We start from the raw sequence: 26,147 nt of genomic DNA on the forward strand, positions 1-26,147 counted from the left end.
CCTCTACCCCGCCTGCACCTGAAGTGTCCCCAAGTGGCCGATGCCCGCCCTCTTCCCTCCCTTCACCCCAGCTTCTTCCCTTCCTAACCGGCTCAGGGTGGTAGCCCCAGTACATCCAAAGGCAAAGAGTGGTCCTCGGCGGCGTGGGCGCGTGGGCACGCGGGCTCTGCGTCCCCCGCGTCCCCCGAGCTGCAGCCCCGCCTCCTGCCCGCCCCGCCCCGTCCCCGTCCGGCTGGCAGGAGGCGGGGCGTGCGCGCCAGGCTGGGGACGGAGGGGGACGCGCGTGCAGCAGCTTCTCTCCGCCGGAGCAGTCGAGCAGAAGCCGTGGCTGCCGATCCCCCGCGGACTGGCAGTGGGCGGGGAGCGGAACTCCGGAGCCCGGCGCGCGTCGCCAGACAAGTGTTTTTGTGCGAGGCCGCGGTGGCGGCCGCTTCAGCTCTCTGAACGCACGGTGCAGGGGATGCGAGCGGCCGCGGCGGCTGTGCCAGGAGGATCCGAGCGCCGTTGACCTGAGCGAGGGGACACACTCCCCCGGGTCGGCTGAGTGCGGGGGAGGGGACGGCGGGAGCGCAGGGTGCACGCCGGGCGGGGCAGGGGGTCAGTGATGACCGGGCGCGCGGGGAGGCTGCACGCCGCCGCCGCCGCCCGGAGCATCTGCCGCCTGAGCTGCGGATCGCGGCCGCCGCCCGGGCCATGGAGACGCTGAACGGCCCCGCGGGCGGCGGCGCCCCGGACACCAAGCCGCAGCCAGCCGGCCAGCATCACCGCCACCACCACCTGCACCCGCTGGCCGAGAGGAGGCGGCTGCACCGCGCACCCTCGCCCGCCAGACCCTTCCTCAAGGACCTGCACACGCGGCCCGCCACGGCCACCCCCTCTGCGGGCCGTGCCCCGACTCCCGCGGCTCCTCGCTCGCCTAGCCTTGCCGGGAAGGCGCCGCCGTCGCCTGGGCCCCCGGCCGCGCCCGGTCGCCTCTCCCGACGCAGCGGTGTAGTCCCCGGCGCGAAGGACAAGCCGCCGCCGGGCGCCGGAGCCAGGTCGGCGGGCGGCGCTAAGGCCGTCCCGGGGACCAGGAGGGCGGCGCGCGCGGGGCCGGCGGAGCCACTGTCCCGGGTTGGGAGGCCGACTGGGGCCGAGCCACCGCCTGCCGTCGCGAAGGGTCGCAAAACCAAGCGCGGCCCCGGGACGCCTCCAGCTCGCGCCGTCGTGCCCCCGGCTCGCGCCTCCCGGGTCCCCGCCGTGACCCTCTCTGTGACCTCGGTGGCTGGCTGTCGTATCAACCACACGGACAGCAGCTCGGATCTCTCCGACTGCGCCTCCGAACCCTTGTCTGATGAGCAGCGCCTGCTCCCCGCCGCCAGCAGCGACGCTGAGTCGGGCACCGGCTCCAGTGACCGGGAACCCATACGCGGAGCACCCACTCCGAGCTCCGGATCCCGCGGGCCGCCGCCGGGCAGCCCTGAGCCCCCTATCCTGCTCGCGGCGCCCCCTGTCGCCAGTGCCTGTCTCGGGGGCCGAAGCAGCCCAGGCGGGGCCTCCACAGGGTCCCCGGGACCCGGTTCTCAGGAGGATGTTGGGGGCCGAGCGCCACCGGAGCGGACGATTCTGGGGACCTCCAAGGAGCCTAGCCTGGGCGAACAGCCCCGGCTCTTGGTGGTGGCTGAGGAAGAGGAGCTGCTGAGGGAGATGGAGGAACTGCGCTCGGAGAACGACTACCTCAAGGTGAGCAGCAGCCGGGGTGGCAGGTGTGTCTCGGAAGCCGACCCGGGACCCCCTGGCTTCCCTGGGGTCATGTGAGCTCATCTCCTGGGGTCTCACTAATTCTTTACCCTTCTTTGCCCCTAACTGCTACCCAAAGCCGCTAGCTTCTGGTAACCTAACTCCTAAACTTGTAGGAGGACCTGTAGGTCTGGTTCCCCCAGTTTTGCTCTTACTGTTTTGCCTGTCTTTGCTGATGCGTTTCAGGTGGCTATACATCGTTTTGAATACATTGACCCCTGCACTGTCACCTGTTGAAGAGGGTGATCTAGATACCTAGCTGTAGCCCCCTACACGTGCACTTGGGTATGCTGTGGTTTCCAGGTTCCAGACTTACCTGCAGGAGGACCATCGAGTTCAGAAAGAGCTGGGGTCTCTTCGGTCTTTGGAGTATAGCAGAGGGGGTTGCTGTCCATAGTGATAAACAAAATTTAAATTCAGAAGGGGGCGCCTTGAACTTCGTGTCTGGTTCAGGGACTGCAGTATTTTTGTGAGTAGCCCTTTGTAAATGACTGCAAGTAGATTTTCAAAGTCGGTGTCAGGAAAGGACACAGCACCTCTTTCGAAGGAACTGTAGCCTCCCACATACCAAGTGTTATCCAGTGGGGCCTGCCAGCGATGGTCTTATTGTTATCAATTGGGATGATAAACTGTCTCCGTGATGTTCTCTACAGGGCTGGTCTGCAGAGCAGGGGGTTTAGACAGGGTCGGGGGATAAGTTAAAGACAGTTGAGGTGAGCTGGTAAGAGAAACCAAAGGGGGACTGTAGTGAGAGTGACTTAATTGGCTGTAATCCTCAGGTTAGAAAATAACTCCAGGAACGGAAATCTGCTCACACATCTGTCAAGATCTTGTTGGGTATCCTTTCCCGGGCCAAAGCCTGGGGTGTCCTTGATTTCTGTGATTTGAGCTGTTTTGTTTGCAGGTGGGGCACCTGCCTGAATGAGAGGCCCTGTGTTGATGCTGCAGTGGAGGTTCGGGTTTTTAAGGCTATGGTCGTGAAATACACAACTCAGGCTGGAATTGTCACCTCCTTGTGGGTGCTCAGAACCTCATCATTGATCAGAAGTTACTTTGTTGATCAATGATGAGTTAGGTTGTCCATTGCGGAGCAAGGCAGTACAGAAGAGAGAGATGGGAGCACTTTGGGATGCTCCTAACAATGCATTTGCCTTTGTCGTCTGGTCTTATGTAATAGGTAGCAGTGAGTGTTTCAAAGGTGTGGACGAGGAAAAACAGCTACGTGGTGTGTGGCTCTCCTGGAAGCAGCACTGTGCAGGTTTGCCTGGCCAACTCAAGGGCTGGGCAGGGTGAGAAGGGAAACCATGCTTTTTAGCTCCAGATGTAAGCTTAACCTGTGTGGCCTATGACCTTCAGTAGTCCTGATCAAATCACATGAAACCAAATTAAGACTGCTGAGCGACAGAGAATGGAGTTTTCTTTCAAGAAAGAGTGGTGTAAAAGCCCTGCCTGGGCAGCAGGATCTTTGCTATACTGCCTTACACCCTCCAAATCCCGCTGCTGATCCAACTCCAATCCCTCGGCAAGATGCTAAGTATCAGACCCTTCAGGTCTTGCCCAGGCTTACCCTGTCCTCCAAAGTGGTGTTCCTTTCTGTTTGCCCCTCCTGAGCCTGCATACCAGGCTGCTCAGGCTGCTCTGTGGTTTGCCAGCAAAGCTGTTCTCTAGCTGATACCCATCCGCTGCCTCCAGCCTTCTTCACTAGCTTTCCAGGGAGGGGAACCTCTGTTTTCTCCTCAGGTGAAAGGCCCATATTGAGTATCTCACAGTGGCCTGTGTCTGAAGGTCCGCAGAGATCTCACAGCTAAGGTTTGATTTGCAAGAGCTGTTCAGTAGCTGCTTCCTGGGGGGGTGGGGGGGTGGGAGGTGGGGAGGGAGTGTCATGGCCATCTGTTTGCTGAGCCTGTCTGTGAGTCCATCCTTCAGTCTCCTTGCACACACAGCAGGAGAGTCAGTGAGAGAACTGAAGGAGAGCAGGAAGCCAAAGCCACTGCCCATGTGTGGATGCCATGCGTGTTATGGTAGTTCAACTTTCAAAAGAATAATAAATAATCCTACTGGCCTTCTCATAGGCCAGTGAACCTGCTCACTTGCCTAGGCTTCATTTGGACTTCGGTGACCTGTGGGCCGTAGTCATTCCTTTTTTGTTTATTTGTTTTGTTTTGCTTTTGTTTTGTTTTGTTTTTTTTTCACAAGGTAGCTAGAATGTACATAACATAAACGTAATTTTGCTTTTTGCAAAATTGATTGATGTTTCCCTGTGGTCCACCCCCACCCCACCCCACCCCCCGATCCCCGGTAGAGGAGTGTGCACTTTTTGCACAGGACTCCCGAGATGACACACAGCATCTGTCTGGACCAGTGTTCTCTAAGAAGAAATTTGGTGCAGAGGATCTACATCTCTACATTCTGGGGGTGGTGGTGTCGGGGGTGGGTTGGGGGGAGGTGGTGTAGTCATTACATTATTTCCTGAGAGAGAGCTGGTAACCATTATTGTACAGCATTTTCACAGTTGGCCAGAGCGTCTGGAATAGGAAAATGAGGTGGTCCTTCTGAGAGGATCCCTCCTTGGTAAAGAAATTCAAGGACGTCTCTTTGACTAGTACGTTCCCTCTCTTCTGCTGTGTGGAGCATGTAGAGTCATCCTTGATCTTGCATCAAAGGACACTGGGTAATTAGATGAAAAGTGCAGACTGCCTCGGTCCAGGAGGCTGGTTTCTGTGTGTATACGCAGAAACACACTTGGGGCATCCTCTGACCTCTGATGACCTCACAGATAATATTCAAAAATCAAGACTTGCTTAGGTATCCAATGCCTTTGGGTCTTAGACAAATTCAGGCACGTTTCTTAATGCTGAAGACTGACTTCCACCGGCAAGGGTGGGGGGGAGAAAGAAAGAAAGAAAGAAAGAAAGAAAGAAAGAAAGAAAGAAAGAAAGAAAGAAAGAAAGAAAGAAAGAAAGAAAGAAAGAAAGATACCTAGCTTGGTTCCTTGGTTCCTCCCTGCCTGGCGTTTTGCTTGAGTGCTCTGGGACACTCAGACAAGCCTGCTGCTCCTTGTCAACATATTAATTATGCCTTCCATTTCTACGGACTTTTCACAAGGTAATCATGGAGTCCACTGGCTGGTTTTGAAAATGCTCTTACAGTCATACTTTTTACCGTGATGGGCTCACAGCCTGGCTAGGGGCAGTGGACCCTGCATCCGGGTGTCCTGAGTGATGGCCTAGTGTTAGGATAGGAAGGGCTGTTTCTTTCTGCTCTGTTTTCAACTGTTAGTTCTTAGAATCATTTTTACTTAAAGGTGAGCAGATACTGTTTCTCCTAGGAGGAGTTGATTTCTTTCTCTCTCTCTCTCTCTCTCTCTCTCTCTCTCTCTCTCTCTCTCTCTCTCTCTCTCTCTCTCTCTCTTTCTTTCTTTCTTTCTTTCTTTCTTTTTTCCCCCCAGTTTTTTCGAGAGTTTCTCTGTTCTATAGCCCTGGCCGTCCTGGAATTTACTCTGTAGACCAGGCTGGTCTCGAACTCAGAAATCTGCCTGCCTCTGCCTCCCAAGTGCTGGGATTAAAGGCATGCACCACCACTGCCCAGCTAGGGGTTGTTTTCTTAAAGAGAGATTACTGAGGTTTTTGTTTGTGGGGGAGATGCTGTGGATTGAAGCCTTGTCCTGTGTGTGCTAACTGAACACCCTCAGCCCCTGAAGCTTGGGGAGATTTTTAGTTTCAGTCTGACATAGTTTGTTCCATTTGGCAGGCTGGATGCCAGGTGCTCAGCATGGCCTGAAGGCGGGTGGTGGTGTGGGCAGGAACCAGCATCTTAGCAGCTGGAGGGTCATCTCCTTGCTCCTGGTTCCCCCTTCCTTTTCTTTGTGGGGGGGTATCAGCATGGAGGGTCTTGGTTCTTCTCTCCCAGCATTCTGCTCCCCATTAGGCATTCTTCGTTCAGTCCTGAAAGGACCAGGATGCAAATCTTAGGCTGCGTGATGTTGTGGTCCAAGACAGTAGCCACTCAGCTGCCAGCTGGACTGTCACTTGGTAAACAATAGTAGCAGTCCCTGGGCCTGCCCAGCCACAGCTGGTCTCTGCACAGAACATTTCCATTGTCCCAAAGGAAATGAGGCGCGTTTATCCCTATATGACAAAAGACAGCAGCAGTTTCTGCCTCAGACTCCCAGTCACCAAAGGACTGCTTGTGTTCCTGCTGCATCTGTTTACACGGAATCATCAGATGGAGAAAGAGTTACTGAACTGAGGGTTTTATTTTTGTTTTTTTTTTTTAAGTTCACCTAAAAAAGATGGAGGGATTTCTTTTTGTCATTTCCACAAGCATACGCAGTTCATCTGTGATTAAGAGAGATGGAGATTTGCATATAATTGCTAGTATGATCTGTCCAGAGTTTTGGTTAATTATACCAAGAAATCCTGCGTTTGCTTTTCGTAGATAAAGTTGTTATTTTACTCACCTTCATGCACGGCACCCATAAGCCTTCCGATCTGATGTCTTTTAGGAGGTTTGACTCATTATCTGTAGCCAAGGGGAATTGTTGGACGGCGTCACACAACTTCAGAAATCCATTTTATATAAAATAGTTTTAAAATACAGTTAATGGGCAGCAAAGTGGCTTAGTAGATAATGGCAGTTGCCAACCCCGAGTCTGCATCCACCTTGTGCAGGGAGGGAGGAGCCAAGTTCTAGAAGGTTAATTCTCTGAATTCCGTATGAGTATGTGATGTGTACCCCACCCCTCACGAATAACCACAATGTAGTACAGTTTTTTCAGGTCAAGAATATGTCATACAAATATAGACTTTTTTTTGTTTGTTTGTTTTGCTGTTGTTTTTGGAGACATGGTTTCTCTATGCAGCCCTAGCTGTCCTGGAAATGGCTCTGCAGACCAGGCTGACATCAAACTCACAGAGATCGACCTGCCTCTGCCTCCCAAGTGCTGGCATTAAAGGCATCTGCTACCACAGCCCAGCTAAAAACTGGATTTTCCATCAGATAATGACCTAAAATTTAAATAATTTAAGCAGTCTAATGTTAAAAATAAAAACTATTAAGGACAGTTTTTGCCCTTATCATTCCTGTGAATAAAAGGACATCGGGCTGGAGCGATGTCGTGGCAGTTAAGAACATTTACTGCTCTTGCAGAGAGGACCTAAGTATTATTCCATGCAACCACATCACGCAGTTCATCACAGCTTTTAAGAATCTCTTGCCTTCTGTCCCAAAGGAAACTGCACACATGTGGCTCCTATTCATACAGGCACATACACACAAAATACATTTTTTTGTTTCTTTTTGGTTGTTAGGTTTGAGACTATTTTTACATTATTATTATTTTTTAAAGATTTATTTATTTATTATATGTAAGTACACTGTAGCTTCAGACACCTCAATGTAGTCTCCAGACACATCAGAGGAGGGCATCTGATCTCATTACGGGTGGTTGTGAGCCACCATGTGGTTGCTGGGATTTGAACTCTGGACCTCCAGGAGAGGAGTCAGTGCTCTTAACCACTGAGCCATCTCTCCAGCCCTTAAAATTATTTTTTTAATATTTTATTTTATTTTATTATCTTATTTTGAGACAGGGTTTCTCTGTGTAGCTCTGGCTGTCCTGGAACTCAGTGTAGACCAGGCTGGCCTCCTACTCAGAAATCCACCTGCCTCTGCCTCCCAGGTGCTGGCATTAAAGGCTTTCACCACCACTGCCTGGCTGAGAAAATTTTAAAAGGAAAAGGAAGAAACTTATGTGTGTGAGACATCAGAATTTTTACTTTATTTACTTTATGGAAATTATATCTGCTGGAAACACTGCGTGTTCTGCTTTGTTTGATTTTCTTGATTTTTTTTTTTTTTTAAATGGCAGATGTCTTTAAGGATCAGGAACTGTCTTCTGAAATCTAGCATATCCCCAGTAAGTTAATGTAAGGTAGTGTTAGTCTGAAAAAATCACAATCCACCATGACCCTAGTCCACATAGCAATGCTTTTTGTGTTGTAAAGAGCCGTGGCCATCTTCTGTGGTAACTGACTGTCATGACACCTGAAGAGCACACTGTTCAAGGCTGTGAAGAGTCGAAACACCAGCCTCAGTTTACCTTTACGCTGTGGCAGGAAGGCATAAAGTTCTCGGGTCCCGGTGTTTGAGAGGAGAACTGTCCCTGACCACCCCAGTGTCCTCTGGAGCGCCGGCTGTTCTGATGGGTGTGCACCATCCTCTCTGAGGCTCTACTCTGCTAGGCAGCTTTTCCTAGTTTACTTGGCTTTCCAAAGCACAATTGTAGGTTTGTTACTGTTCGGTCTGCCCTGCTAACAGCTAATTTGTTGCATTTACTAGAAGCTTGAGTGTCTGTGGTAGCAGACATCCTTGTTTGTAGTCTAGCTTCCTTTATTAACTCTGAAGCTCTGGATAGATGATGGGGTCTGGCCTCAGTTTGGTTTCTATGACTCTAAGATGGGAGGTTTATTTTAGAGTTAGCATCGAGAGTAAAGTGCAGAATATAGGATGCCTTCTGTTTCAGAAATTTATGTAAAATATGAGGTTATAGAAACAGTGTTTGATAGGAGAATTCTGGTCTTTCTCTGGTTTCCTTTTTAGTTCTACTAATAATGTTGGTGATTATTTGTGCCCCAAAATAAGATTATCTGTTTACATAAGGCCTGTCCAGCGATTTGGATATGTCAATATAAAACCACCACTTTTCATCTTAAAGGGAATGAGGAATAGTTTATTCTGGAGCCATTTTTGAGTGATGAATGCAGATTTAGGTCACCCCAAATTCCATTTTCCCACGTGAAAGCATTTTCACAGGGTTTTTACAGAGCACAGAAAGTCATATGTCAGGGCAACTTTAAAATGCATTGGTGGGTACAGAGGAGAGGCAGGTACAATGAAATGGGAGATGCTTTTCTCTTCTTTTTTTTTTTTTAAAGATTTATTTATTATATATAAGTACACTGTAACTGTCTTCAGACATTCCAGAAGAGGGCGCCAGATCTCGCTGTGGATGGTTGTGAGCCACCATGTGGTCGCTGGGATCCGAACTCTGGACCTTCGGAAGAGCAGTCGGGTGCTCTTACCCACTGAGCCATCTCACCAGCCCTGCTTTTCTCTTCTTTATTCTTTATTTGTTTGTTTGTTTTCGAGACAGGGTTTCTCTGTATAGCCTTAGCTGTGCTGGAACTCACTCTGTAGACCAGGCTGGCCTCAAACTCAGAAATTCGCCTGCCTCTGCCTCCCAAGTGCTGGGATTAAAGGTGCACGCCACCATTGCCCCTGCTGGGAGAAGCAGCTTTTCTATAGGCCCAGGATGCTTGGCTCCCAGATTGATGGAAGCCAGTTGTTTTGCTAAGTTAATAGCTTTTATTTATTTCTATTTATCATCACGAGCTGTTAGTTTAGATACAGAGTGGGTTGAGGTATGGCTGTTCCCGAAGCCTAATATTAGCCCAAGATAAAGTGATTAGCGTCTGAACCTAGAAAAGTCTACCCTCTCCACGGTACTGAAATCCCGGTGCTTGTCAGTCTCTGCAGACAGACCCCCTTCAAGCTGATTTTTGTTCTTGGTCAGACACAGCTTCTTTTCAGGGATTTCCTTTCACAGAGGTGAAAGTGCATCTAAAACTGGTTTTAGCTGGTCAGGGTAATTTACTCTCTCTCTAGCACAGACAGCAACCGGGCGGGTGAGGTTGCTGTGCTGTAATGTGAATACTGGGGTACGCCACCACAGTCAGAGGAGTGGCTTAGACTTACAGTGATATTTTCAGTGTTAATATAGAACGTTCTGTAAGAGGGTGAGATTTTTATTTGACCATTAGCAAGTGGGAGAAGGTGTGTGCACTGCATGTGTGTATGGGGACAGGAAGCAAAAATTTTCCTAGAGGGTCACTAGGAGTGATAGTAAGTGGAACTATTCCCTTTTCCACCCCTTGGTTCCTGGACCCATGAATCCTGGCTATGGGTGAAACTGTACCATATATGAAGCGCTGATTCAAAGCATATACTGCCTTCTGAAGAACTCTACCCCAGCCTTCCAAGCTGTTACCACCTAATTGGCGCTGTATGGATGTCTGTGCCTGTAGATTGTCGGAGGTTCACTGTCACCCTTTTTTGGACAGTCTCTTATTGAACCCAGAACTCACCAACCACAGGGATCCTGTTAAGGAGGACACTGGACAGTTTAGTAGGGCACTGCTCGCTGGGCTTAGGGGGTCGGGCTCCCCTACTTTTGCTCTAAAACCATTGTGTGTAGCTGTGGTTTGAGAGCCGCCTTCTTCCTGATGGGTCGCCTTTACGTCATCGTTATCCATGATAATCTTCAGAATATTTCTTTCCGTTCGGGGTCCTCTGAAGCTGGGGCTCAGAAGCTGGGGAATGTTGTTCCTTATTGTAAGAAAATCCCCAGCTTTAAGAACAAATCAGGATTAGGGAGGGTGGTGAGAACCCCAGAAGCCTGGAGCACACTGAGTAGCAAGGCAAGAGGGCGGACTGGGTAGGGTGTTCTGGTGTGGGTGAGAGCATCTTGTTTTTCTTGAGCCTTAGTATGAGTTGGATAAAATAAATAGGAATAACCGAGCACTTCTTATTCTGTAGGCATTTGAACCACCGATTATTAAGCAAATTATGAAACATTCTAGAATGCTTTCCTTAATATTCTTCCTATATAGATCTTTCTCAGAATAATTCATGCTATGTTGCTGGGTTATGTATTCTGTAGTCGGCAGCAACATTTACTGGTTTGGGGGGGTGTTTCTTTCTTTCTTCTTCTTTTTTTTCTTTTTTTTTCTTTCTTTCTTTTTTTTTTTTTTTTTTTGGTTTTTCGAGACAGGGTTTCTCTGTATAGCCCTGGCTGTCCTGGAGCTCACTCTGTAGACCAGGCTGGCCTCGAACTCAGAAATCCGCCTATCTCTGCCTCCCAAGTGCTGGCTGGGATTAAAGGCGTGCGCCACCACGCCCGGCTTGGGGGTGTTTCTTAACTAGACTGCAAGATTGGAGCAGAAGTTTGAGTTCCCTCGTCTTGATGGTTTGGTCTTTTCTATGTGTTGATGATGTTTCTGCATATTCATTCCACAAACATTTTTTTTTTTGAAAGCCCCCTGTGTGCCTTAGGCTGCTCTGGGTACAGAGAAGGGACCACAGACAAGTTTTCGGGCCGTCATGGCTTACTTTAAGGGTAGAAAAAAATGAAAAAAATACACAAATAACACTAAATGGTGATAAGAAGATTGGGGTCAGAGGGGACAGAGAAAGAGACAGACAGAGACAGACACACATCCACACATCCAGGGGTTGCTCAGGGAGTCCCACCAGGTAGTTGACACATTCTAGGAAGGAAGAAAAGCAGGTAAGGCCTACGGGCCCTGAGGAGCCCTGGGAAGGGTTGTTAGTCAGAATTCTGAGAAAGAAAAAGTCCTGAAGGGTTTTGGTAGTGGGTAGAGTCATCTAATTTACATACTAAAGGTTAACTCTGCAGGTAGTGATTTAGACTAGAAGGATTTGGAGGCCTGCGGGGAAGCTTAGAGCCCAGGATGGATTTGCTTACGCTGGGATTGAGGCCGAAACCAGAATTGGAATTGGGATTTGGGAGGCGGGAAGGAGAGTCACCCACTGAGGCCATAATAATGCTTCCTGGAATGTGGGCTGTAGGGCGGGAGCCAGAGGCGAAGCCTCAGTTAAGGAAATGATTTTATCTGCAATTCTAGAATCAAGCTCACCTCCTTTCTCAATTCCTTGGGCTGAGACTGATTTTATAGACTAAGAAAGACTGAAGAAAGCAGTAACAAGAACAAAGCAGACTGTTTCAAAGTTACTCTCCCGAAGGAGACCTAACCAGAGAAAAATAGATTGGGTGTCAGGTTACCTCAGGTTACTCTCCTCTGCAGATGTTTAAAGTGAGGGGGGATTTGTTACCATGGCATTGAAACTGGTCTGTTTGGGACTTTAGGCTATCAGCTCTCTCCTGGTTTTTCAGAAGGTCACACAACAACAGTTTTTTTGTTTGCTGGTATGGGAAACTTAGTATGATTTCATTTTGATATTCAGGCTGATCCGTGCAGGGGCCTAAGGCCAGAGCTCAGTGTAGAACAGTGGACTCTGTTTTTGCATTTATAGTAAAGATGGGAGGTCTGGGGAAATGCAGGCTAGGAGATTGGGGAGAAAAAAAAAAAACAAAACTCAGTGTGTGTTTGAAATAATGGAAAATGTTTCTAATTAGATAGAATCACTTAGTGCTGACGTTTGTACCGTGGAATAGGGTTTATGGAATAGGGTTTTAGAGATGTTTGCAGGCTTGCAGTAATTCCAGGGCAATCAGCAGTTGTTGCCCTACTAAAGTTTATGTCCTTTGGAATGGGGAGGTCTGTCTGGTTCATCCTGGTACCCAAATTGTGCCTTTGGCTTGAATCTGAAGGCTTAATTATTTGCAGAGCAGATATTCTCTCTGTCTGTCTGTCTGTCTGTCTGTCTGTCTGTCTGTCTCTCTCTCTGCATGTATGTATGTATGTATGTATGTATGTATGTATGTATGTCTCGAGAGAGAAGCTTTGGGGAATCATGGTGGGGGACATGGTGACTGAGTTTTAGAGCGTCTGTTCAGATTTGAATAGTTGATGACATTATCATCTCCTACGAGGAGCAGCGGTCCCTTGCTGCTTCACCCTGAATGGCCACGAGTTGATGGGTGTGCATAGACATTTGACATCCTAGTGTGTTGGGTGGAGTGGCGTGGGCTGTCCTTTGAAGAGAACTGCATCCTTCTAGCTCTCTCCTGCCAGGGTCTGGCTCACCTTCCATGTCTGGATTCCCTAGGATGAGCTGGATGAGCTCCGTGCAGAGATGGAGGAGATGAGGGATAGCTATCTGGAGGAGGACGGGTACCAGCTGCAGGAGCTTCGGAGAGAGCTGGACCGTGCTAACAAGAACTGCAGAATCCTGCAGTACCGACTCAGGAAAGCCGAGCAGAAGAGCCTGAAAGTGGCGGAAACAGGGCAGGTGGACGGGGAGCTCATCAGAAGCCTGGAGCAGGACTTGAAGGTGAGTGAGGTCCATCCCTCAGCATCCCGTTCCTAGGCAACTTCAGACACCACCCAACACATTTCACTACTGCGCTTGCAGAGGACCTGGATCCAATCCCTACATCCACACAGTGGTTTTACAGCCCATCTCTAACTCCATCTCTGAAATCTACCATGACCTCTTCAGGTCTCAGTGGGTCCCCAGGAATGAACACGATGTGTCGACATATGTAGGCCAAATACTTCTACACGTGAAATAAAATAAATCTGAAGGAGAGTAAGGAAGAGGGAGACTCACTGGTTGAAGTGACTGGGAGGAAACCCCAGACTCTCTACCCTTCTTGCTCCCAGTGTGGACTGCAGAGACACCCTGGTCCAATCATACACGTAGATGTGGGCTATGCAGGATGGATGTCCTCTAGGTTGTGAGAGTGTGAGATCTCATCTGGCCTTTTCCATATAGCAAGAATAATCTTTGCAATTCTCAGTTGTTGGCTACTCAGTGTATGAAAGAGTAATTTATAGTTCTCCTACAGCTTTTCCCCATTCACTTTTAAAAAATAAAGGAGCTGTAGGCTGGAGAGAAAGCCCAGCAGTTAAGAGCACTGACTACTTTTGTAGAAGACCCAGGTTTTGTTCCCAGCACCAGCCTGGTGGTTCATAAGCATCTACTACTTCAGTTCCGGGGGATCTGGCACTGTCTCCTGGCTTCTATGGGCACTGTATACAAAACACGCTGGCAGAATATTCATGTACACAAAATAAAATAAAGACAATTAAGAAGAAAGTCAAAGGTTAACTGCTTTCAGGTTTTAACCACGCTAGAAGCACAGAGACATCTTTAAAAACTTGGTGATATGAAACATGGCATGGCATATAGTAGATGTTTAATATTGATTTGTTTGACAGAAAGCATGCGAGTGCAAAGAGAATTGGCATTCTTGGTAGTAACTCCATGAGGAAAACAGCCCTGTCCAGGCCTTGTCGTTTATGAAAGCCACACGCTCCTTCATAATGTAGCTTCGCGTTTTAAATTATTCGTTGAGTGTCTGCGTAGTTTATTGTCAGCTTGACACAAGCTAGACGCGCCTGAGAAGAGGGACTCTCCGTGGAGAAAGTGCTTCCGTGTGACGGGCCTATGGATAAGTCTGTAGGACATTTGATTGATGGGAGAGAGCCCCGCCCATTCTGTGCAGTGCCATCCCCGAGCAGATGGTCCCAGGTGGTGTAAGAAAGCAGGCTGCCAGCAACCCATGGGGAAAAGTCACTAAGCAACATTGCCCCGTGACGTGGAACTGTAAGGTTTATTTAACCCTTCCCATCCCAGGTTGCTTTTGGTCACGGTGTTTTATAACAGCAATAGAGACACTAGCTAAGATAGTATTCTTCTTTTTTTTTTTTTTAAGATTTATTTATTTAATGTATAGACGTATATGAATACACCGTAGCTGTACAGATGGTTGTGAGCCATCATGCATTTGCTGGGAATTGAATTTTAGGACCTCTGCTCACTCTGGTCAACCCCGCTCGATCCGGTCAGCCCCTCTCGCCCCGGCCCAAAGATTTATTATTATATCTAAGCACACTGTAGCTGTACAGATGGTTGTGAGCCACCATATGGTTGCTGGGATTTGAACTCAGGACCTTTAGAAGAGCAGTCAGTGCTCTTAACCGCTGAGCCATCTCACCAGTCCAAGACAGTATTCTTTTTTCAAAGTTTTTGGGTCTGAGAGTGTTTCCGATTTTGGAGCATTTCAGATGCTGGGTTTTTGAATCAGAGATGCTCAACATGTCGTACTGTCAATCTAAGTCTGTCACGTATTTCCTGAATTCTTGCAACGACTAAGCTGCTTAATGAGTGTACCTCTGGGGCTGTCTATTATTCCCCCTTGGCATCCCCCAGATTTCATGACATCCTGACACGATCCCCATGTGTACAATGCAGGTAGCCAAAGATGTGTCTGTCAGATTACACCACGAACTCGAGACCGTGGAGGAGAAGCGCGCTAAGGCCGAAGACGACAACGAAACGCTCCGGCAGCAGATGATCGAGGTGGAGGTATCCAGACAGGCCCTCCAGAATGAGGTGGAGAGACTGAGGGAGGTAAGGCAGAGACTCGGGGAGTACCTTCTCAGGCTTGTTAGGAACTAGGGACACCTCACACCTCATTTTTGTGCTAGAAGACAATAAATAAGTCACGTGAACACACAGATGCAAAGAAGGTTATGAAGCAAAGACCGCGGATTGCTCACAAAGCCTGAAATATTTGCTCTCTGGCTTTTTACATAAAAGGCTTTGGGACTCTGGTCTACATTCATGGCTTACTTCTATTCAAATGAACAGGCTGTTAATCCTTTCAGTGTGTCCGTCCGAGTGTATTATTTCTAAAGTACAGAATTAAACAGTAGCTTCTGCACACACCTCCCCCTCTGTCCCCCCACCTTTTCTTCCAATGACATTGGGGGGGGAGTATATTTAATTTGTTCATCAAAACTCTGTTAACAGATGGGATTGGTGATTCATGCCTTTTAACCCCAGAGCCAGCAGTTGGGAGGCTGAGGCAGGTAAATCTGTATGAGTTCAAGGCTATTTGATCTTCATGGTTAGCTCTTGGCCATCCAAGGCTACATAGGTCCTGTCTCAAAACAACAGCAAAAAAGCCCTCTGTAGATAGGTGTGACACATACACGCTCACTTGCACACACATATCTGTATATCATTCAGCCAATACGATTCAAGCAGAGATATCTATCTATCTATCTATCTATCTATCTATCTATCTATCTATCTATCTATAGATAGATCTTCTAAAGTTGCTGCGCTGATTATTCTAGCGAAGCGGTCTAGAAAAAAACCACTTCGTTTGCATATGGCTCTGTGGATCCTGACTTGACTTTCTTTCTGGCTTCGTTATTTCTAAGAGCGGAGCAGAGTGTTTTTCCTTGGAAAGCGCCCTGTGCATACTGATGTAGCGCAGAAGTCCCGGAGAAGGCTGGTTCCAGCTGGCACATGACTCGCTGACAGCCTCATGTAGCAGGTCATGTCTTCTGGGTACATTTTTCTTATTTCGTTCAGCCATTCCCATCCAAATGTCGAGCGCTACACTTTGTTCGGATCCTGAGCTCTGAGGCTGAAGGCATAAATAAATGTGCTCTACCGTCCCTCAGGCCGCCAGTATGGCCACGAGCAAAGGTTGCTTTGCTGTGGTTTGTGCTACACCTCTTGTGTCCCCCACCGCCTTTGCTTGTGGCCATCCTGGCTGGGAAAGTACTGTTCTTGTCTCTCGTGTGTCCAGATCTGCTAATGTCCCTTCTTCGGTAATGTGAGCGCCGTTTGAGTGGGTGCAGGGTTTGTCGGTTTGTCTGTCTGGTTCACTGTTTGGTTCATCTACCCTTGTGCCTGGATGGATGCCTGACACATGCCAAGTGAGGGAACCAACTCAGAGATGACAATGTCGCGCTCACTGTGGTAGTGGCATCTTGCTGGGCTAGGGATGTGGGTTCTGCAGGGCCCCAGGGCCGGGGAGGCTACTGAGAGCACTTCCCTCATGAGTAGAGCAGACCCCTTAACTGCTGCCTGGATCCACCCCCCCCCAACCCCCCCCCCCCCCCCAGGATGGGAGAGTTTGCCCGACAGTCATGAATCTTTTGCCTTATTCACTATTCCTGGGACCTTTTACTGTCTGCTGCTTTTTCCTTTGGTCTAAGTTTTCCGAAACGGTGCTGTGTGTTTTACAGGTCAAGCCCTATTAGTGTGCATAGAAAATAATTCAGAAGTATATTTTATAAGATTGATCCGGATAGAAGTTTTGGTATTTTTCTGTAGCTACACATGGTCTAGTTAAATACATGCATATGACACATGTACACACATACATGAACACATACATACATGCATGCATGCATGCATATACATACATACATACATACATATATACATACATACATAGTGATACCAGGAGATTCTAGGAGCCTCACAGAAATGGAAATCGGTAGATACTCAAATCTCTCTTTTTTTTTTTTAAAGATTTATTTATTTATTTATTATATGTAAGTACACTGTAGCTGTCTTCAGACACTCCAGAAGAGGGAGTCAGATCTCGTTACGGATGGTTGTGAGCCACCATGTGGTTGCTGGGATTTGAACTCAGGACCTTCAGAAGAGCAGTCGGGTGCTCTTACTCACTGAGCCATCTCACCAGCCCGATACTCAAATCTCTTATATAAGTGATATAATATTTTATAGACTTGAGCACATCTGCATACTTGAAGTCACTTCTACACTATTCATTTTTTTTTTTTTTTTTTTTTTGGTTTTTCGAGGCAGGGTTTCTCTGTGTAGCCCTGGCTGTCCTGGCACTCACTTTGTAGACCAGGCTGGCCTCGAACTCAGAAATCCGCCTGCCTCTGCCTCCCGAGTGCTGGGATTAAAGGCGTGCGCCACCACGCCCGGCATCTACACTATTCATAATGCATGAATGCAGTGTAGTCATTATATAAATAGTTGTTTTGTTATGTTGTTTAGGGATTAATCATAAAAATCTAGTCTATGTAATCAGATTTACAGCGATTTTTTTTTTTTTTTGGACTATCTTCTATCCCTGCTTGGTTGAATCTGCAGGTGTGGAACACAAGGATACAGAAGACTGATTACATTCGTAATCTTAGGCAAGGGAGTCTGTATATGTTTAAATGGATTTGTGTAAGACTTGGGATCTCCTGGGAGGAAGAAATAATTACTGTTGCTTTCGACATTAAAAGAAAGGCCAGAGGAAGCAAGGGTCATCTTGGAGCCTAATGCTGGCTCAGGAAGATGTGACGAGTGATGTGGCGGGATCAGCCTCTCCCTCCCACCCCCCACTCTATGGGTTAAAATGGTACAGAGGGATGACTCAGTTGGGATAGAATAAATTTTCTCCCCCGTGCAGTCAGCCCAGTATGACGGTGGTATTTTTATACTAAACTATTAAGGTATTGTATAACATACAGGAGTCTCAAGAGAGTCAGACACTGGCAGAGGATGCTGGACACAGAGAAAGATGGAGCCAGGGGATGTTGGGTCCCAAGGCGGCCAGAGAGAAATTACTGGGACTTGCCAGCTGTTGTCTCCATTGATGGATTATTTTCACAAAAGATGAAAAATGCACAGGTTGAGTTTGTCTCTGTGAGCTTTGTTCTCTGTGGCTCATCCCTGGCATTTGTATGCATCCACTGGGATGCACGGTGGCCTGAGGCTACAAGGGCTTTCCCTGCTCCTCAATAACAGAGGCCTTGTGGGGAGCCAACCGCCTGGCCTCCGAGGACCCAAGCAGCCCCACTTGGGCTTTCCACAGATTCCTGTGGTTCTCATGTTCAGGAGCCTGGTAGACACCACCAAACATTTCCCATTACTTTAAGTCCCTTCTGCCTCTCCTCAGTCTGCAGTTCCCCAGGGCTTTTGGTGGCCACAGTTGCTATCCTTTGTCTCCACCTTCAGTGACTTGCCACCAGCTTTGGACTCCATTCTGCTTTTTCAGTAATGATTGACTTTGCAAAATTCTTGTAATCAGGTGACCAGTTTTCAGTCATTTTGGGAAAGAAGGGCCAACTCTCTGAGGATCTGGAATTGCCTTGGGTATGTTTTGGAGCCAGACAAAGGTGATGGTTGTCTACCACTGTGCAAATACACCAAACACTGTTGGTTTATACAGTTGGATGTTTGGTTTTATGTGAATTTTAACCTTTAATGTCAATTGGTTTTCTTGTCCAATATTTTGAGTGAAAGACTGTGGGCTGACTGTGTGCATTAAAGTGTATGCATGGTGTTATTTCTTCTCAGCACTGGCCCAGTAGCTCAGAAAGTGAAAGTGGGTAGCTGGAGCTTAGCTTCCACTTTCCGAAGATGTTATTCCACCATAGCCCCTCCCCGACTTTCTGAATACAGTTATATAGCAGATTCAGCTAGTAGCTAGCCAAATTGATCGGCCATTAGAAAGGACAGGCATGTCATCTGATTGGATCTGTACTGCAGGAAAGTGTGTCAAAAGACAAACTGAATGTCAGATTCCATCGGTCTGGGGTTGCGATTTTGAGATTAGGGATGGTTTCCGTTTCATAAAATGAACGACGCCTCCCAGCCGACCAGTTTGTAGAGTAGAAACTGGGAAAGAGAATAGCAGGGAAGGAGCCTGATGGGTGTTGCTTCAGTTACTGTCCTGTGAGAGGGTCACATCAGCTGTAGGAAATGGCTTGATGGTGGATTTGACTGTTCAGTCTCTCCTGGTTTCAGGTAGGCATGTGTGTGGCGTGTGCATGTTCACCAGGAGAATTTTACTGGGGTTGGCTCCAGTTTGACCTGAGCCTGCTGCAGAAACTCAGTTCAAACAACCCCCCACCCCATGTCCATCCCCGTCTGTCTGTCTCTTATGTGTTTGTGTATGCTGCGTACTCTCTGAGGGCTTCAGGGAAACCACCTTCTTTCCTACTGCCCCTGTGGGTGAGCCTTTTCTGTACTTTATCCAGATAACAGGTCAGGAGTTCCCAGCTGAGTAATACAGAATTCAGAGACTCACAGATCATTTTAACAGGCACCAGCCACAGAAAGACACGGTATAAATATTTTTGCATGCTTAAGCTGTAGTTAGGTGGCTGGAAGAGTGTGCTGTGCCCTCCGTTCAGGAGCTGTAAATAGACTAGTGCCAATTTGCTGCTATGGAGCCTGAGAGTGCATCACAGGTCATTGAGAAATCGTTCTCTGAATCAAGACAAACTTGTATCAAAGTCTCTGAGGTCAGAAATCACCACTCAACTCCCCCCAGTACCCTCCCGGGGCATCTAAGCTGGGCTGGGTGCTAGTGGATTTATTTGCTTTTGCACAGGAACTATGGTGGAGATTCGGGAAGGAAAGTTTCTGGCCTGTTCAAATATTTGGAATGTTCTGGTTTCTTAGGTTGTATTTGTTCATTGAGATTGGTTGTTAGAGAACGATTTTCCTAACACCTGTTTTTGGTTTTTGTTATGATAAAGAGAACATGGTGGTGAGGGGAATGGAGAAGGCAGAGGTGAGCACAGCCCTCACGTGTCTCTGAAGGCATGAGCTGCGTGTGTCTCATCCGTGGGTGTGGCCATTTCTGTACCACAACCTAAGGGATGCTTGTTGACTTTATGCAACTCTGAAAGATGAAATAGTTGAGATAATTGACTTACAGAAGATTTACTCGGATTCTTAGATGTAGAGATTTTAACCCATGGTCCTTGAGGCCTGTGATGACAAGAAAATTGTAGAGGAGTGTGTCCTGGAGCAAAGCTGTCTATCTCTTGGAGGTCAAGAAGCAGAGAGACAGAGACACTGACCGACACTCTAATGTCCTCTTCAAAGGTGTACCATGGTGACTTCTACCTCCTGAAGATTCCAGCATTTTCCAGGAGCACCACAGGCTCTGAAACAGATCGTCAGCATGTTGCCTTTTGTGGGACTTTTAGAGTGTTAGATTTGTTGGGCATCCAAGCCTGAAGGGTTCCTAGGGACTTCAGCCTTCCTTCTCAGGGCAAAGCAAGGAAGCCCAGGTCTAGGAGCTCTGAATAGTCTCCAGTCATGCTGCAGCAAAGGGGTGGGGACCTCCCAAGTCCAGTTCTTCTCCTCCTCCGTAGCTCCTTTGAGCATTTATTCTAGCTAGAAGAAGCTGATCACTGGGGTCAGAACTGGGTCATCACTAGGATCAGAACTGGGTCATCACTAGGGTCAGAACTGGGTCATCACTAGGGTCAGAACTGGGTCATCACTAGGGTTATCACTTGTGATGGCTCTGGAGCCAGCATTAAGGCAGTGTGCAGAAGGCAGCTCAGGTCTATCCTCAGGTGTTGGAGAAAGGAACCTTTGGCCCATTGATGTTTCTCTTTGTAATTAACGTCTATTTGTAGAGGTTCTTATCGTGCTGCTTCATGCAATGAAAACATTGCAGGAGGAAGGCTTTTTCTTCCACAGGGGTGAGTATGAGCCCCTCAGCCACCACTTGCGCCTCATGCTTTCCATCCAGAGCCTTGGATTGCCCCTTCTGTTCCTGACCGCTTCGGCAGGCTTGCCCATTAAGACTTTCCTGGTAGCACCAGCTTCTCACAGCAGCTTTCTGTAACGTTCTAGACTCTGAACAGATGTTTTTAATACGATGAAACTGCTAGATGATTACTGTGGAAACCCCGAGGGATGAAACTACGAGAGACAGTTGACTGCTGAAACTGGAAATACGCAGTGTCGTTCACTAGGGTAGGGGTGAGGTGCAATATCATGTCACAAATCACACGGTTCGTTGTCATTCAGGAAGTGTTCCTTTTCCTTTGGTTCACACTGAAGAGGAGTGGCATAGGAGAACAAAGCCCCTGGGCTGGGTATACTAACAACATTGCCAGTTCCAAAAACATCAAGGTCTCATCGCCCAGTTAGGCTGGGCTTTGGAAACTACAGTTGCTAGTTCTACCTTATTTGTGGCTGCGCTTCCCAGTGTTTCCATCATTGTAGGCCGACTGTGACAAAACATATAAAGTGAAAACTCCAGAAATAGACGATGCAGGTGTTTTTATTCCAGTTATGTCATCTCTTGTTATTCTGTTAAGCTCTTGCTATGGCTAATTGTAAATCAAGCGGTCATAGGTATGATGTGGTCACATAGAATCAGAAGGGAGTTTCTGAACGATCCATCCTTCGCCTGTGCACATATGTAGATATATTGGTTGCCTGTGCACATATGTAGATGATATATTGGTTGTCTTTTCACAAGCTGAGCTGATGATAATATCACTAGGGATCACCTTCATGTGTGTCGCATACGCAGTCAGCTATGGACCACGTGTGTACACCTGTGCTTATTTTCTCCATACAGTTCTTTCCTAGCACATCCTATATCTCCTAAGAGCTTTGGCATCTCTAAAGGGATAAGGGCATGTACTTAAGGAGAAGACTGATGATTGGGACCCTTTGCATGCTCTCAGGAGAGTTGGCCGAGGAGACCGTAGGCTTTGTACTCTGTCTTTGGGGATAGGAGGAAGGAGAGACCCATTATGTTTATCTGGCTAGAGATATGGCCATATGGAAAGTGTCCCTTTTATGCTGGCTAGTCTTATATCAGCTTGATACAAACCAGAGTTATCTTGAAAGGAGGGACACTCAATTGGGAAAAATGCCTCCATCAGACCTGGATGTAGGGCATTTTCTTAATTACTGATTGATGGGGTAGGGTCCAGCCCATGGTGAGTGGTACCATTCCCTGAGCTAGTGGTCCCCGTTTCTATAATAAAGCAGGCTGAGCAATCCATGGGGAGCAAGCCAGTAAGCAGTAGCTCTCCATGGCCTCTGCATCGGCTCCTATGTCCAAGTTCCTACCCCATTTGAGTTCCTGTTCCTGACTTCCTTCAATATGGAAGCATAAGCCTCATAAACTCTTTCTTATTTTGATGGTGTTTCATCACAGCCATAGAAATTCTGACTAAAACACTAATCATGTGGGGCTCTGTTCCATCTCTAACATTGTCAGGAAACAGGATAAGCAAAGGTCAAGCCATCTTTAGTAGCCAGTGATAGTGATCAACTATCCCATCATAGCAAAGCCTCCCTAAAGCACAGGGAAGTGCCCTGGATGCGAGGGTGTGGCGAGTTGTGCATCCTGCTCCATACCCTGACCCAGGCAGCTTTGCATATGGCTGTGCCTGACTTGCATCTTTTTATAATAAATGATTAAACGCGAGCGAAGTTTTCCTTTGACTTCACTATGAACAATACTAGCAAATAATTGAAGCCTGAGTGGTGAGAGTTTCTTATTTAGCCAAGTTGGCAAGATGCTATAGGTAGCCTGGGATCTGACGTTTGCAGTTGGCATCTAAGAAAAGGTCAGATAGTCTTGCACATCTTGAAGTCCTCATCTGGTGTTCTCCAGCTCAAGCTTCAGCGTTGAATTTTATTATGGAATTCCCATCTGGTCCCACTTGGATAGTGGGTGTCTTAGTCAGGGTTCTCTAGAGTCACAGAATTTATGGGTAGTCTCTATACAGTAAGTGAATTTGTTGACTTACAGTCTGCAGTCCAACTCCCCAACAACGGTCAGCAGCAGCTGTGAGTGGAAGTCCAGGGATCTAGCAGTTGCTCAGTCCCACAAGGCAAGCAGGCAAAGAAGAGAGACTCTTTCTTCCAATGTCCTTATGTAGGTCTCCAGCAGAAGGTGTGGCTCAGATTAAAGGTTCGTACTACCACGCCTGGATCTGGGACTTGCATTGTCCCAGATGACCTTGAACTCCCAGCACTTGGGAGGCAGAGGCAGGTGGATTTCTGAGTTCAAGGCCAGCCTGGTCTAGGGAGTGAGTTCCAGGTTAGCCAGGACTGCACAGAGAAACCCTGTCTCAAAAAACCAAAAAAACCCAAAAAACCAAAAAACCCGAAAACAAAAACAAAAACAACCACAAAAACTTGGCTGGGTACATTTGTGTGGTTCTGTATCCTGGTCCTCAGTAAAACCACGCAGGCTTGCTTCTCCACTTCCACAGTGAGCGCTTTCTAGCTATATAGTCTAGGCCCTCCAGGGCTCTGGCTTATCTGATCCTTCATGGAACTTTTTGGACTGTCACAGCTTTGCCTTGTGCTATGTCTACTTGTATCCCACTCCTGTCTGTCAGGCACTCATCAAAAACGTGTTAACGGCCGGGCCTGGTGGCGCACACCTTTAATCCCAGCACTCGGGAGGCAGAGGCAGGCGGATTTCTGAGTTCAAGGCCAGCCTGGTCTACAAAGTGAGTTCCAGGACAGCCAGGGCTATACAGAGAAACCCTGTCTCGAAAAACCAAAAAAAAAAAAAAAAAAGTGTTGGCTACAGAAACAGCTATTATTATTGTTGTTGTTTGTTTTTCAAAACAGGGGTGTCTTAGGGTTTTACTGCTGTGAATAGACACCGTGACCAAGGCAACTCTTATAAAAGAACAATGTTTAATTGGGGCTGGCTTACAGGATCAGAGGTTCAGTTCATTATCATCAAGGTGAGAACCTGGCAACATCCAGGCAGGCCTGGGGTAGGAGGAGTTGAGAGTTCTACATCTTCATCTGAAGGCTGCTAGGAGAAGGCTGGCTTCCAAGCAGCTAGGACTAGGGTGTAAAAGTCCACGCCCACAGTGACACACCTACTCCAAGAAGATCACAACTTCTTTTTTTGTTGTTTTGTTTTAAAGATTTATTTATTTATTTATTATTATTTTTTATTTATTTATTATATGTAAGTACACTGTAGCTGTCTTCAGATACTCCAGAAGAGGACGCCAGATCTCGTTACGGATGGTTGTGAGCCACCATGTGGTTGCTGGGATTTGAACTCTGGACCTTCGGAAGAGCAGTCGGGTGCTCTTACCCACTGAGCCATCTCACCAGCAAAGATTTATTTATTATATGTCAGTACACTGTAGCTGTCTTTAGACACCCCAGAAGAGGGTGTCAGATCTCATTACGGATGGTTGTGAGCCACCATGTGGTTGCTGGGATTTGAACTCAGGACCTTTCGAAGAGCAGTCAGTGCTCTTAACCACTGAGCCATCTCTCCAGCCCCAAGACCACACCTTCTAATAGTGTCAAACTCCCTGGGTGAACATATAAAAAAATCATCACACAGGGTTTCTCTTTGTAATAGCCTTGACTATCCTGGAACTCACTTGGTAGACCAGGCTGCTCTAGAACATACAGATATCTGCCTGCCTCTACCTCCCAAGAGCCAAGATTAAAGGCATGGGCTACCAGTGCCTAGCTAGCCATGCCATTATTTGAAATTCTCTTCTTAAGGGATTTCTGTAATGATTGCCCCAGGACAGTTATCGGGGGCCAGTAATTCTACCATAGGTTAGGTTAGGTTAGGTTAGGTTTGGGGTTTGTTTTTGTTTTTGTTTTTTGTTTTTTGTTTTTGATGATGTCTGTGAGTCATGAAAGCTTCATGTTTGGCCAGTGGGTAAGCAGGGCTGCTCTATTTGTCACATTCTTGAACGTGCAGCCAAATGCCACGGTGGTCATGCATCACCAAGTTGGCACGGTCGGCTGGTGGAGTCTCACTCACAGCATCATGGTGCCTAAGTGGCTTCTTAAGGCAAAGGCAGTGCCCTTTGGATTTGCTGCATCCGAGCATCTGTGTGGCTCACAGACTTTCTTAGGGATTTAAGTTCCAACCACTTCTTCCTTTGTAGCCCCTTTATCCCCCTTTTTGACGAGAACCTCTGATAACAGAAGGGAGCACTTCAGCTTGTTACCCATTGATCTTGAGAGACAGAATGGATCTTGTGAGATCTAGCAAAGTCTTATAGATGTTTTTAAAAAGACTAATTAAAATAAGCCAGGCATGGTCGTATATATCTTGAATCCCAGCACTAGGGAGGCAAAGGCAGTGAAGTCTCTGAATTTGGGGACAGCCTGGTCTATATCATTAGAGTTCAAGGCTAGCCAGGCCTACACAGTGAGAACCTGCCTCAGGACACTGACTTTATGACCTGGAGATGAACTTTTTAAGGACAACCCTTTTTCTCCTTAATGTAGACAGCTTGGTTAACTGTGCTAATGAAGGTATTCATGTGGGGATAGGGGCTTTGGTTGTATGTTTTTTGTGGCCCACAGCAGTTTTCCTAGGTTCAGGGAATGTGAGAAATGTGGGGGTGCTCATCAGATGGGTGGCATCAGGCACAGATGCTACCCATCTCTGGGTGCTGATGTAAGCTGGTTGCCCAGGCAAAAGAGTGTGGATTTAGTCAACACCTATTTGTGTTTATCATTTAATTCTGAGCAGCCAGGGTAGATAGATGGTTGTGGCTTGTTTCCCATGGCATTTGGGTTCATCTCTTTCAGTGGAAGCAGTGGGAGAGTGGAAAGACAAGAAAGAGTGCTCGGGTAACCCTTGGTGGGGGAGGCTGGACAGTTGGGGTTCCCTCTCAGGACTGCTGGAGAACCTTGGTTATGTGGCAGACAGAGACCAGGCTCTCGGACGTTTGCTTTGCGTTTATTCACACGAATGGCGTCACTGCTGTTTCCTCCTGCATGAGAGAACCAGAAAGTAACTGCTGAGAAGTCTTCTGAGGATTCATTTTAGGATATAAGGAATTTGAGAATTCAAAGGCGTTTTAGCTGTATGACACAGGACCCTGTTGCTCACGTGGAGTGATGTTGAGCACCGTCATCCCTGTGGGAGGGATGTAGGAAGGAGCCTTCTTGCCAGTGAACTCGAGTTACTGCAGGGGCGTGACCAAGCTATCTGCTTTAAAATTGTGAAGGGCACACCAAGTATTTCCTGTTTTCAGGGGTCTGAAAACCTCTGAAAGGAGGCACTTTTGGTCAAGGATTGGGTTTGTTTGTAAACAAATGCTGTTGCA

At 47.6% G+C, this 26,147-nt stretch overlaps 1 protein-coding gene across 8 annotated transcripts in view; it reads left to right on the forward strand.

Moving 5' to 3' along the window:
* The first annotated feature begins 278 nt into the window (after window positions 1-278).
* The window catches only part of Mtcl1 (microtubule crosslinking factor 1), a 111,538-nt gene continuing 85,669 nt past the window's right edge, over window positions 279-26,147 (forward strand). For all 8 annotated transcript variants that reach the window (XM_085833203.1, XM_085833200.1, XM_085833202.1 and 5 more), the window contains exons 1-3: window positions 279-1,722; window positions 12,589-12,813; window positions 14,740-14,898. In XM_085833203.1, the coding sequence (XP_085689329.1) occupies window positions 694-1,722; window positions 12,589-12,813; window positions 14,740-14,898 (1,413 nt within the window). In that variant the 5' untranslated portion in view covers window positions 279-693. The remainder of the gene's footprint in view (window positions 1,723-12,588; window positions 12,814-14,739; window positions 14,899-26,147) is intronic.

This window comes from Mus caroli, unplaced genomic scaffold, assembly GCF_978045245.1.
Source record: "Mus caroli unplaced genomic scaffold, Mus_caroli_1 scaffold_18, whole genome shotgun sequence".
Lineage (NCBI taxonomy): Eukaryota > Metazoa > Chordata > Mammalia > Rodentia > Muridae > Mus > Mus caroli.